General features: G+C 58.0%; 1 protein-coding gene across 5 annotated transcripts; it reads left to right on the forward strand.

Annotated features, from left to right (window-relative positions):
- The first annotated feature begins 4,222 nt into the window (after positions 1-4,222).
- LOC119092989 (beta-secretase 1) lies at positions 4,223-12,563 on the forward strand. Of its 5 annotated transcripts, none has more exons than XM_037215877.1 (11): positions 4,223-4,286; positions 5,213-5,423; positions 5,670-5,758; positions 6,166-6,346; positions 6,718-6,880; positions 7,767-7,954; positions 8,275-8,472; positions 9,104-9,194; positions 9,716-9,832; positions 10,423-10,497; positions 11,868-12,563. In XM_037215877.1, the coding sequence occupies exons 2-11, from the start codon at positions 5,235-5,237 to the stop codon at positions 11,987-11,989; spliced, it is 1,413 nt and encodes a 470-aa protein (XP_037071772.1). In that variant the 5' UTR covers positions 4,223-4,286; positions 5,213-5,234; the 3' UTR covers positions 11,990-12,563. The 5 variants fall into 5 exon arrangements, with proteins under 5 accessions (XP_037071772.1, XP_037071774.1, XP_037071773.1 ...); XM_037215879.1 differs by having other exon boundaries at positions 4,238-4,259; XM_037215878.1 differs by having other exon boundaries at positions 4,261-4,286; positions 5,120-5,423.

Consider the following 12,563-nt stretch of genomic DNA (forward strand, 5'->3'; position numbering starts at 1 on the left):
GCTGTTACCGAGTCCGTGTAGGTCGGCGAGCCGCAGCAGCAGCTGCTCGGCTGGCTCCGACTGGCCGGCCTGCATCAGTGTCGCGGCGCGGCCCTCCAGCGCCGCCACCAGACCCGCCAGCAGCCGGCCGTCTGCGAATGTCGGCCGCCCTCACTGATGGAGACACGCGAGTTTGGCGACGGGCATGGCGCAGAACAGATGTCATGGGACCGGCTACCGTCACTGGACCACTACCGGCTACCATCACTGGACCACTACCGGCTGCCGTCACTGGACCACTACCGGCTACCGTCACTGGACCACCACAGGCTACCGTCACTGGACCACTATCGGCTGCCGGCAATGGACCACTACCGGCTGCCGGCACTGGACCACCACAGGCTACCGTCACTGGACCACTATCGGCTGCCGGCACTGGACTACTACCGGCTGCCGGCACTGGACCACCACAGGCTACCGTCACTGGACCACTACCGGCTGCCGTCACTGGACCACTACCGGCTGCCGTCACTGGACCACTACCGGCTACCGTCACTGGCCCACCACAGGCCCTCGTCACTGGACCACTACCGGCTACCGTCACTGGACCAACTACGGGCTATCGTCATTGGACCACTACCGGCTACCGTCAATGGATCACCACGGGCTACCGTCCACTGGATCACTAACGGCCATCGTCACAGGATTACCGCTGTCCAGTCACTGGACCACTGCTGTCCACGGTCATTGGACCACCACTGGCCGCAGTCACTGCACCACCACTGGCCGCAGGCACTATACCACCACTGGCTGCAGGTACTGGACCACCACTGGCTGCAGGCATGGACCACACTGGCTGCAGGCACTGGACCACCACTGGCTGCAGGCACTGGACCACCACTGGCTGCAGGCACTGGACCACCACTGGCTGCAGGCACTGGACCACCACTGGCTGCAGGCACTGGACCCCACTGGCTGCAGGCACTGGACCACCACTGGCTGCAGGCACTGGACCACCACTGGCTGCAGGCACTGGACCACCACTGGCTGCAGGCACTGGACCACCGCTGGTCGCCGCCAGACAACAGTCGCTTGGAACGTCGTCAGTCGCCGCCATGCACGACCCGCTTGACGTCATTCGGCCGCCATCTGGGGCGGTCGGCCGCCGGCACCATCCGCATTGCCGACCACTGTCAGTACATCCGCACAAGTAGAATGTCGGACGTCTGGACGGCTGGGTAATACCACGTAATGTGGCAGCTTACAATGTCACCGGCAGCGCAAACGTGAAAGGCTGGAATTGACGCCGAAATTTACAAAGACATGCTGCGGGAGCCATCCTGCAACCAATTGCTACACATCAAAATCCGCCTCCAGTTAGCATCGCGCCCTCTTCCTTTAGCATCGAAGTCGGCTGACCTCTGTCCGTTTCCTGCACTTCAGTCGCTCCTTTGTGGGCACCGCAGTTGGCTGACCGCTCTGATCGTCCCGTCTCTCAGTCGCTCCCCTGTGGGCCCCGCGGCTGGCTGACCGCTCTGATCGTCCCGTCCTTAGTCGCTCCCCTGTGGGTCCCGCAGCTGGCTGACCGCTCTGATCGTCCCGTCCCCTAGTCGCTCCCCTGTGGGCCCCGCAGTCAGCTGACTGTTCTGATCGTCCCGTCCCTCAGTCGCTCCCCTGTGGGCCCGGCGCGCGCATTAGCGGCTAACCTCTGAGCCCGTCCGGCTGGGCGCAATACTGGGCAAGGCAGCGCAGAGCCTCCTCGGGGCGCTCCAGCCGCAGCAGCAGGTGGACACTGCGCCGGCAGACGGCGCCGCTGCCGCCGCGGTGCTCGGCCGCCCGACGCAGCACGCTCAGCGCCTCCTCGGGCCGCCCGTGCCGGCCCAGCAGGTCCGACAGCTGGGGGACAGAGACGCCTCCCTAAGTGGTGGGCTCACACGGCACTACCCGGCGGCATGCCGCAGTGAAGGATCACGGTGTTGCCATCGCACATGATTACGTGGTGCCCATTTTCCCCCTTTTATCAACGAAAGCCTCTTCACATGGTCAGTGACGCGATCCAGAGGGAAAGCCGACACAGCGTTTCTCTCCGTGGACTTCCCGCATCAACTGAAGCCCATTGGTGGCGCCGCAGCGGGTCGCACAGATCCATCGCGGCGAAGACTGGACGCGAGAGCAGCGGCAGCGGGGCCGCCCGTTCGGACGGCACGGCGCCGGGCAGCGACCCTGACCCGGACGAAGTCGGCCTGCTCCTGACACCAGTCGGTGGCGTCCTGGACACAGTGCTGCAGCGGCTGGGTCGGGTCGTCGGCACGCACCCCGCGGCGCAGCTCGCACGTCAGGATCAGCAGGCGCAGCGTCAGGCTGGCACCCTCTGCAATCACACAGCGGATGTACCGAGCGTGTTCGACTGACGCTGGCGAATCACTGGAGGATCTTTGGGGGCAGTGCTGCGAATCGCAAGGTATTCGTGGTAATACTGGTTATTGGAATTATTTGCAATTGGAATAAATCTTCTTCGCGGTTTGACAGCCTCAACGCATGCGAGCATATGTAGTATAGATATGAGCCAATTTGCTGATTGAAAGTGCAACGAGTCGCTTCAAGTCTTTGAGGGATTCGGAGATATCAAGAGATGAGCTTGCAGTTATCGGGCGGCTGATGTGATCGGGCTGACGGGTCTGACCTGAGAAGGCCAGCTGGAGCAGCTGCCTGGCCCGGTCCAGGTCGCCGTCCTCGCCTCGCATCATGTAGCACCGGGCCAGCAGCTCGAGCGTGCGGGCCCGCAGGTCAGCTGGGCACTGCGCACGGAGCAGACCTTGCCCTGCGACAAGGGGGGGGGGGGAGGGTAGCGCCAGCCGGTCACGGAGGGGGCGGGGGTAGTCTCACAGGCGCTGGGGTCGGCTCAGCGTCGCATCGGGTGAAGGACAAGACGCTTGGCGTTTTGATCGATGAATCGTGACGGGTTTGGGCTGCATGTCCCTGTTGGTTATTCCACTGTCCCCTTTTGTCTCTGTCGTAGTGGACACCACGAACACTGCACATTGACTGTAAGTCACGTTAGCATAATGATTTGCACGGGAGAGGACACCAGACATGTGCGGTTGAATATAAAGCCACATATTAAACGAGCGGGGTCGGCTGGCACCGTCGCCATTTCACTGTTTTATGAGATGCACGTCAACTGCGCATCGAAGACGCCTCAGGGTTCCAACTTAATCATCATATGACGAGCGTTCCAACACACAAACATGTTAAGTCGGCGGCCCCTGGAACGACTCCAACCTATTTCCAGGCTCCGGCTGAGCCAGTGAACGGCCTGCGTCCAGCCGCGCCCCTTGTACCGCTGTAGTCCGAAATTGAAGAGCAGCAGCTGCATGTACTGCAGCTGCTCGGCGCTGGCGTCGCGCGCTCCACCCGCCTCTCGGGCGGCCTCGTCTGCTCCAGACCAATCCTCGGCCAGGAACAGCGCCTCGGCGCGCACCATCAGACAGCCGAAGCGGGCCTGCTCGAGAGCCGCCAGCTGCCGCAGCGTGTCGGCGCGCCGCGAGAACGTCGCCAGCTGGCTCTCGGCGGCGGTGCGGCGCGCCAGCAGGTCGCGCTGCGCCAGCTCGAGCAGCACCAGCGCACGCGGCAGCTCGCCGGCGGCGACCCGCTGCCGGGCGGCCGTCAGCAGCACCTGAGTAACGCCGTCCAGCGGAAGCGGCACCGTCAGCAGCAGCAGCACGTCGGCGGCCAGCTGTCGGCTGAGCCGGGCCGTCAGCTCGGCCAGCGGCTGATGCAGCGGCAGGTTCCAGAGTCGGCAGACGAGCTGCTGCGCTAGACAAGTGCTGTCAGGCTCGTGCGGTATGGAGAGTACCGGTCGCAGGTGGTCGGCCAGGCGAGTCAGCAAGTCAGTGTAGTCGTCGTCCGGGCCAGGGTCATCGCATGCTGCCAGCTCGCCCACGCATCGCTGCAGGGCCGGCAGCACGAGAGACTCGCGATCTTCCTCCATGACAAACCTCTGGCTGGCAATAGGCGTAATAATGAATCAATGTTACAAATTCCTCAGAAACCGAACGTCACAGTACTGAATGGGATCAAGGAACACTTTGGAATGGAACCCGATTTCAACAGATCGCGCCGACCGACCGCGAACCGCGCGGCAACCAGAGCCTGACAGGCAGTCCGCGCACCCTTGGGAGTTTGTTTTGTTTTGTTTGGGTTCGGTAGTTCGCCGCAGCTGCGCCTGTTTCACCTTCGATTGCATGTATACAGCTGTCTTGTGCACTGGCTGCAAGCCCGTGGAGTGAAACTGCAGGAAAATTGTGGTTCGGAAAGCTGTTTCGGGTTGTAAAGCGCATCACCATATTTGGATGTGAATGCTTGTTTGGTGCACACTTATTGCACATGCTGGAGTATCCCAATTATCTGAGTTTGTTCTTTTAAGGTGTTCGGTGGTCTAAACGCTGGTTTTGCCTTTGTAAATAGGGATGAATTTAATGCTGTTGGATATGCTGTGAACGGTAGATGAGATATGTGAATTTCTTGCCCTTTTATGGTTATGCTGTTCCTCTTCTTGTGGTGTGGCTGACATGTAATGAGTGTCAGGCAGCCAGAATGTTGCCTGGTTGTCAGAGTTGTGAGGGCACCGCTAGTACCCAGGCTGCAATACATGAATGCCTTGGTTTTTCCCAGTTGGCCATATCTTCAAGTGATAATTTATAGTTATTGTTGCAAGTCCATAGACTTCAAGTCTCTGAATTCAATGACAATACTGATAACTCCTGAAAAGGATCATTGAGGAGATTGAGCCTACCAGCATGTTACCTTTGAGTGAACTGTGGGGTGCTGAGGCAAACTTATATCTGTGTTGTTTTGTTGCCAAGAGTATGCTTTTTAATCTATACCTTGTGCATAGTTTGCCCTTAACATGTGCTCAATGGAAGGCGGCCAGTGGTATACCACTTGGTACCTTGGTGGTCTACTGCATGGTGGGTGGTACCTGCAGCATAGTGGGAGTGGATGATCAGAGGTTCCAGGTGTTTGAGAGCCATGTGCATTGAGATGTTTTGTAGAACTCAGCTTTCTTGCTCATTCAGGAAAAGTATAAAAAATTGGAATTGTGATCTAACCTCTGTCTGAGCTTTCCTGGTGTTTCCAGGGTAGGGAGCCGCGAACAGCCGGGCTCTAATGGAGGTCTGCACCCCACAAGGTGTTGCACCAGTTTCCCACTAAAAGATAATGTTTCCTTCAGATCTTTCAAACATGCTTCCAACATGAACATTTGGTGGCCATCATGCAGCTTGAGCACATTGGCAATACTTCTTTCATTGTGCCTCTCACATGCCCAAAACACTGAAGAGGCATGCCCTTTGACATCTGGAGAGGAGTGCATTGTCAATTTGCATGGAAAGTCAGGGGATGGATACTACACAGAAATCATCATCGGAACACCACCACAGAAGGTAACAAATATTAGTCATGTGTTGGTCTTTGCAGTTGACAAGTTTGATCATTCTTTTAGATGAACACAGTCTTGGACACAATATGCACCCGAGGTTTGGCATGCATATCTCTCACTTAACCACAAGCTTTGTGTGCAGGTGTGCTTTCTTGAAATGAAAAGTCTGACCATGAGCCAGTATTGTTGAGCTAGCTGTGCTCAGTTTGTCTAGACTGAATATGTTGTGACATGCCATTTGCCATTTCAGCTGAAGGCACTTATTGACACTGGGAGCAGTAATGTGGCCATTGCTGCATTGCCACATCCCCAGATCTCCAAATTCTTCAACCAAACCATGTAAGTTTGTCCGTGATTGAATACATGCCACAGCAACAGTCTGACACCACACTGTAGAGGGCTGTGGAGTGTTCACGAGGGTATGGGACAATCATGCTCTTACTTCAAAGCTCTTGTTTATGGCAGGTTCAAGGCTTTTTATGCTTGATTGTGCGTTAGAGCTAGACAGAGCATGAATTATGAACTGCCAGCAAATGATGCACCTCCTGAGCTGCCCATTGCTGCAGACCGGGCGCGCTGCGGCCACAGCACGTGTCCATTTCCGCCCGTCTGCCCACCCGCCCTGCGTCCCTGCAGCGCCGTCCTCTGCCGCAGATCGGGCACGCTGCGGCCACAGCACGTGTCCATGATCGCCCGCCCGTCTGCCCACCCGCCCTGCGTGCCTCCAGCGCCGCCCTCTGCCGCAGATCGAGCACGCTGCGGCCGCTGCACGTGTCCGTGGACGTGCCGTATTCGCAAGGCTCGTGGCGGGGCTGCCTGGTCAGCGACGTGGTCCGCCTGCCGGAGACGAACGCGCCGACGGTACGCTGCGACGTGGCGCTCATCAAGCACTCACAAAACTTCTACATCAACGGCTCCGAGTGGCAGGTGCGCGACCGCTAACGGCCCCAGCCAGGCTTCTGGCCGGACTGGTTCCTGGGGAGGGTGCTGAGCAGCGGCCATATGTAAGAGCTGGTCTGGTAGGCTGATGTTTTTTTTCGAGGTGACCTCAAAACACTGATCTCCTGTCCGGTGTTACTTCTGACTGTTTCGTTGCACGTATATTGTACGACTGCTGACATGACAATTGTGCGTGCCTCCACAGCTGTCAAGGCGTGGTTAGTTTTTTTTCTCAATGAGGTTGCTATGTGTTGATCAGTAAGCGTTCCAATATCCGAGTAGGCTGCCGCCCAAAGCGTTAACCTGATCACCCCGCTCTATCCGTCTCCTCGCCTCTTCACGTCATCACCTGGCCGCAGGGCATCGTGGGTCTGGCGTTCAAGCCGATCGCGCTGCCCAACTCGTCGGTGGCGACGTGGCTGGACGCGGCGCAGCACGTGCGGCTGGGCCAGCTGGGCTCCGTCTCGGTGGCGCTCTGCGGCCCCGGCCCCACCGGTCGACACCACGGCTACATGGAGTTCGGTGAGCCGCCGGTGCACGGCACGAGGAGCCGCCCGTGGGGGTGGCGCCGAGGGAGTTCCGCAGGCGGTTGTGGGAGGTGAACGAATCGCGTTTAGTTTTGCGAGTCCAGCAGCGGTGCAAAACAAAGGGAGGGGGTGCGGGTTAGCGGTACGTTGAAAATGTCGATGCTCGGTGTTAATAGCAAGCCAAGGTTAGCAACTTCATGATGATCGGTGATTGGGTAGGTTTGAGGCTCGTCGATTTTTTTCTATAATTTTGATGACATTTTGATAGGCAGCTGAGTGGTGGTTGTTTGGCATGCGAGGTGCGTTGTCTGCGTTTAATAGACCTGTCGTGTTGCAGCTGCACTTCTCAGCGTAAAATATGTGGTTCTTATTATGCCCGCGACATCTATCTCCGCGTTGCTGAACTGTTGGTTGCTGTGTTCCGGCCGTCCTCTCTAAAGCCTTGCTTATGACCTGAATTTAAGCCATGCTTTGCCTTCTTTGTGTGGCTGCAGCAGTCTCAGTTAAAGGGGTTTGTGTCATAGTCCTTCGTGCTGACGCCCAGCTGGCCCAGCGTTAGTTGGAAGGTATGAATAGAGCGTAGTGTTAATCAGGAATCGCACCCAAAACTGAAGGATTCGACACAATGCGTGCTGTTGTTTCCTCTTAAATGCTCGGTCGGAAGAAGACTACTTTCTAACGGCTTACACGCTGATGAGATGAGACCTGAGCCAACCTTGCCTGACTTAACTCAGGTAAGGTTAATTCTTTCCTGAGTTAGGCCATCGATGAGTTATCGGCGGGATCTTCCCCCTGCTGATGAGTCCAGGTGAGCCTGCGCGCCACCCTGGACCTGACCCAACCCCTCGTCGTGTGTGACCTCGCTCCGTGCTGCGGACCAGGCGAGACGCGGCGGGCCCTGCTGGCCGGCCGCTTCCACTCGGCCGCCATCTTCCGGTCGTGGTTCTACGAGATCCTCATCACCAACATGACGGTAGCCGGCCGGCGGCTAGCGCTGCCCTGCGTCGAGTTTAACACGGACAAGACCATCGTCGACACCGGCACCACTAACCTGCGGCTGCCAGAGAGGGTAGGATGCTATTTGTGAAGTGGGGCTGATGGGTGTGGGGCGAAGTAGCGACGGCCATTTAGGCAAAGCACAGTTGTTTGAGTGTATCGCCAACTTTCCGGTTGTGAGATATTTGTATGACTAGGAGAGCTAATGGGTTGACCCGGCTAATGGGGCCGTATTAAAACAAAACAGGGCCGTTAATGTTCTGCCCATGATTGGCTTGGGAGAAGTGCATCGCCGAGTTTACTTGGGGGACAATTTCAAAGTTAATGCCTCGCTCCGATTCAACGAAACGTCGTCAAGTGGCAGAACTCGCAACTGACCGGTCGCTGTTGCAGGTGTTCAGTGAAGTCATAGCAGTGGTGCAAGAGCAGGCCGCCTTCCTAGCAGACAGGTCGCATACGTTCTGGACGGGCAAAGGGCGATTATGCTTCCCGACCGTGAACGCCACCCACCCGTGGGACTACTTCCCGAACATCACGCTCTCGCTGCAGACCAACAAGACGGCTTCGTTCGACCTCACCGTCACGTCGCGGGTGCGCTGAGACCGCCGCATGAGCGGCCGACCGGGGCTCGACTCGGAGCGCTGCAGCTGGCGCCGATGCCGCCCGCAGAGTGCGACTGGCGAATCTGGAAAATTGCTGTCGTTTTCCTGGAAATAGGCATTTGCATGGTTTGAGACGGATGTCAAGGAGTTCGATTCTCTTGAGGCATGCGCCGTCCTTCCTTCTTTAGTTCCAGACCTCCGATAATGTCATCCAGCGTCCTGTAATGAGTGTGCCCAAGTCAAGAGAGCCAGCTGGAAACGGTTGTAAGGTATCTGACTTTGTTCTAAGCTAATTAAACCGCTTTGCTACGGGAGGTTAACGAGCGGGCCCGATATTCGCCGACAGAGGTACCCATTTCCGACGAGGCTCAATCACGCGCTCGAGCTCACGCCACAACGTGATCCCCGCGGGCATGCCCGACCTGTTCCCATCAACCACTATGTCTCCTTCAAGGCTACCTGAGGGACGCCCTTTGGCTAAAAGACTCCCGACTGAGTGATCCGTTTGAGACCGGCCCGGCATGCATCAGCTGAGCTCGTGGCTCCCCGGGGCGGCGTATCGGACCGGTCTGTTGCGGATGTATCCCTGGAGGGGCGCTCATCGCCCTGATCCGCTTCAGAGCTACCTCCGGGAGGCGTTCGACGGTCCGGCCGGCAACGAGCGCTGCTTCAAGCTCGGCATTGACTCGTCCACGACGGGCTCCGTCCTTGGTATGGCTCCCCGCGGCGCAGAAAGTCTAGCGTGGCCTCGTGGAGGGCGGGTGGAGACGGGACGACGGCGAGGGAGGGCCGTATGGTCTGCCGGTTATTATTAGGCCATGTGGTGTAATGCATTGGCAGTGTGTTGCCTCGAATCGGTCGTTATCCAGGCGTTGCCGAGCCTAGGCAGAAATAACGGACACTTGTAGTAATTGATTGCATGGCTATTTACTCAAGCCCCATTATAACAAGACCTACATGTGCCGTGCGGTTTTGTGGTAACTTACGTTTCCTTTGTTCTACATCTCTCCAGAATGTGCAATATTTTTACATGATCACCCTCGTGTTATGACGGCACACATAAACCCAAGCCTTGGGTTACATCCATGCCTGATCAGCTGGACGGTGACCCGAGCGCCATACATCCGTGACCCGGCCGTGACCTGGCCGGCGCCCGTCCCTTGCTCTGCCCGTCCCCGGCGCGGCCCGTGCTGCGACGGCCGCCGAGCCTCCACCGTCCGGCGCGCCCCCAGGTGTGGTCGTCCTCGAGGGCCTGTACGTGCGCTTCAACCTGCACACGCGCACAGTGGACCTGGCCCGCTCCGTGTGCGGCCCGGAGGTGACGCTCAGGGGACCGCACGCCACCGCAGGTACGGATCAGGCCGCCTCCCGGGCCGCTGCAGCGGCGCCGTCACGCGCACCGCACGCGTCACCCGCCGCCGGACTGGGCCGGGCGCGGCAGCGGGGAGGCGGCCGTGGCGCCGGGTTGGTGCGCCGGGTCGGGAGGCTGTATGTGCCGGGCGGACACGTCGGTGGATAGTTGTGGCGGGGTTGATATCGGGGGACGTCGGCTGCACGGGTCAGCGCTGCTTCAGTGCGGAACTCTGGCCACTACTGCTGCCAGAACGTAATAACGCAGTACTTTCAGGGCTCTCATGCTAGTTTGCAAGGTGCGTTCACCTGCACCAGAACAGTTTGTTCTCTCTGTATCGGTGGGAGTTGAGGCGCTTCAGGTGATAAAAGCCGTGGGGTCCAAGTGCGCTTTGGTGAAGCGGTGCGAGGTGTCAGCGTTAGCCACGCGAGTCTCCCAGTGCAGTAGGGGGAGGGGGATGCGCGCGTGTGCGGTGCGTAGGATTCAGGTGACCTGTGGCGATACGCACACACCGGCCGACCTCCGCGCGCCTGGATCCCTTTAGTCGGCTAATGTTCTGAAACTGGCTGTGGTGTGCCGTGTTCTCAGACAGCACCGGCTGCGGATACATACCCAGGTCGGCGTACAGCCGGACGGTCCACATAGCCATGTATGTGGTGGGAGGTGAGTGTGTGGACGGCCGCCGCTCGTGCGCCGGGCCTCGGCTGGAAGTCGAACGGTCCACATAGCCTTGTATGTGGTGGGAGGTGAGTGTGTGGACAGCCGCCGCTCGTGAGCCGGGTCTCGGCTGGAGGTCGAACGGTCCACATAGCCTTGTGTGTGGTGGGAGGTGAGTGTGTGGACGGCCACCGCTCGTGAGCCGGGCCTCGGCTGGAGTATGTCGCAGCCATTCGGCTGTGTGTTGTTTTCCAGGCATTTCTTCATGTTCAGGTGTTAACATTTGTAAATTATTTTGCGATTTTTTAGTGGCATTTTGTCGATATAATTGCGTCTATTGCTTGGTTTTATACATTGTCCATGTGTATATATCGCTGGCATCTTGTGGCGTGGATTAGTTAACTACACGCGCGTCTTTACATGGGTTGGGTCTTGGAAGGGGAGACAATCAAGTCCCCCTAAGATCGCCAAAGTCGGACATACATGGCACATTCTGGACTACAAATGGTATCTGATTTATGTTATTATGCACAAATTACTTAAATGTTTTACCAAAGTACTTCAAGTAACATATATTTATATTAGTATGCACAAATAACGTTAAAATTTTACCAAAATACCTCAGGTAAAATACAATGAAAGCCGACGTGTTTTTGAAAACAATGGCACCTTGGACCGAGATCCCTAAACGGCCGTTAGCCCCCGAGGTCGGATCCGCCCTCGCGTTTGTGCGCCGTTACCGCGCGGCGCCAGTGCGACAGCTGTTCTGGCTATCATACGTACCGGGGCGCTCGGCGGTGTCTGACCAATCATCCGACAGTCGTGAGTTAAGGGACAAGCGCGGCATGCGAAAACGAGCGCGTACTGATGCACTTGTGCATTGCAGTAACTTGAAAGGAGTCTGGTATTTGGGCTTTTGTGGTCTCGGCTTTGTCCGCGCTTACTCGGTGTAATATAGTATTTGTGCGTTTGCGGTCTCGGTTTTGTCCGCGCTTACTCGATGTAATCTAGTATTTGTGCGTTTGCGGTCTCGGTTTTGTCCGCGCTTACTCAGTGTAATCTGGTTTTGCGGCGAGAGCAGTCGCTTATAACTCATTGCTCTTGAGCTCACCGGTACAGTGTCGACGGCTTTTTTCGTGCGTCTCCAGCCGTGGCGCAGTGCAGCCGCCAACATGACGCCGAGTGTAGGCCGCAGATAACCCGCGGCGTCTCGCATTGACCTGGCGTGTCCGCGCGTGCGGGACGGCGGGCGGCCTGCTGTTGCCGACCTGGGCTCGCCTCGTCCGGCCGCTGTCTGTGGTCTGAGACGGCGACCGGTGGATGGCGTTGGACCCGGCCCGGCTGCGGGTGCCTGACCGGACCCGGCCTGCCGTCAGGGATGCTGGTGTTCATCTGCATACCGCTGGTGATGGCGGCGGTCTCCTGCCTGCGGAACCGGCCGTGGCGGCGGCGGCCCGGCCGCGCCAGCTTCAGCCTCCTGGTGGACTACCGCGAGTGACCTGACCTGACCCGGCCTGGGATGACCCTGCCGGCCAGTCTGCGTCACTGCTGAACTGGAATGGTCGGATGACCTATCAAACGAATGTTGCACGAATATCTGAAGCGGTCCAGTGAACTGACATTGCCTACCAAATTGGCATGGCCTCATGAACTCAAAGAGCCTAGTGAACTGGCATAACCCTCCAGGCTGACATGATGTGATGAACTGAAGGGATCTAGTGAACTGTCACGCCCCGATGAGATTTTGTCACCTGGTATGTGCCGCTCTGGTGAGGACCAAGAACGGCATGTCATGGAATGATCTGACACGGCCGCCTCCGATGAATTATATGTCAGGGCCTGAGGCATCCCTTGCGACACGATCTGACCTGACGCGATGTCAAGTCACTTGCGTCGATTAGCCGTGACATACCTCCGTCACCGGCTTCTCGCCCCCCGTGCCGCTGAGGCCGAGCTGAGCAGGTGGCCCGAAGACGGCAGGCGGGCCGCCGCCACGTTGGCCTCGGTTCAGCGCGGCACTTCTCGTAACCAATGTCTTATCAGGTGGTATGACCCGACCCGACCCGACCCGA

This window comes from Pollicipes pollicipes, unplaced genomic scaffold, assembly GCF_011947565.3.
Source record: "Pollicipes pollicipes isolate AB1234 unplaced genomic scaffold, Ppol_2.1 Scaffold_3773;HRSCAF=4423_pilon_pilon_pilon, whole genome shotgun sequence".
NCBI lineage: Eukaryota > Metazoa > Arthropoda > Thecostraca > Pollicipedomorpha > Pollicipedidae > Pollicipes > Pollicipes pollicipes.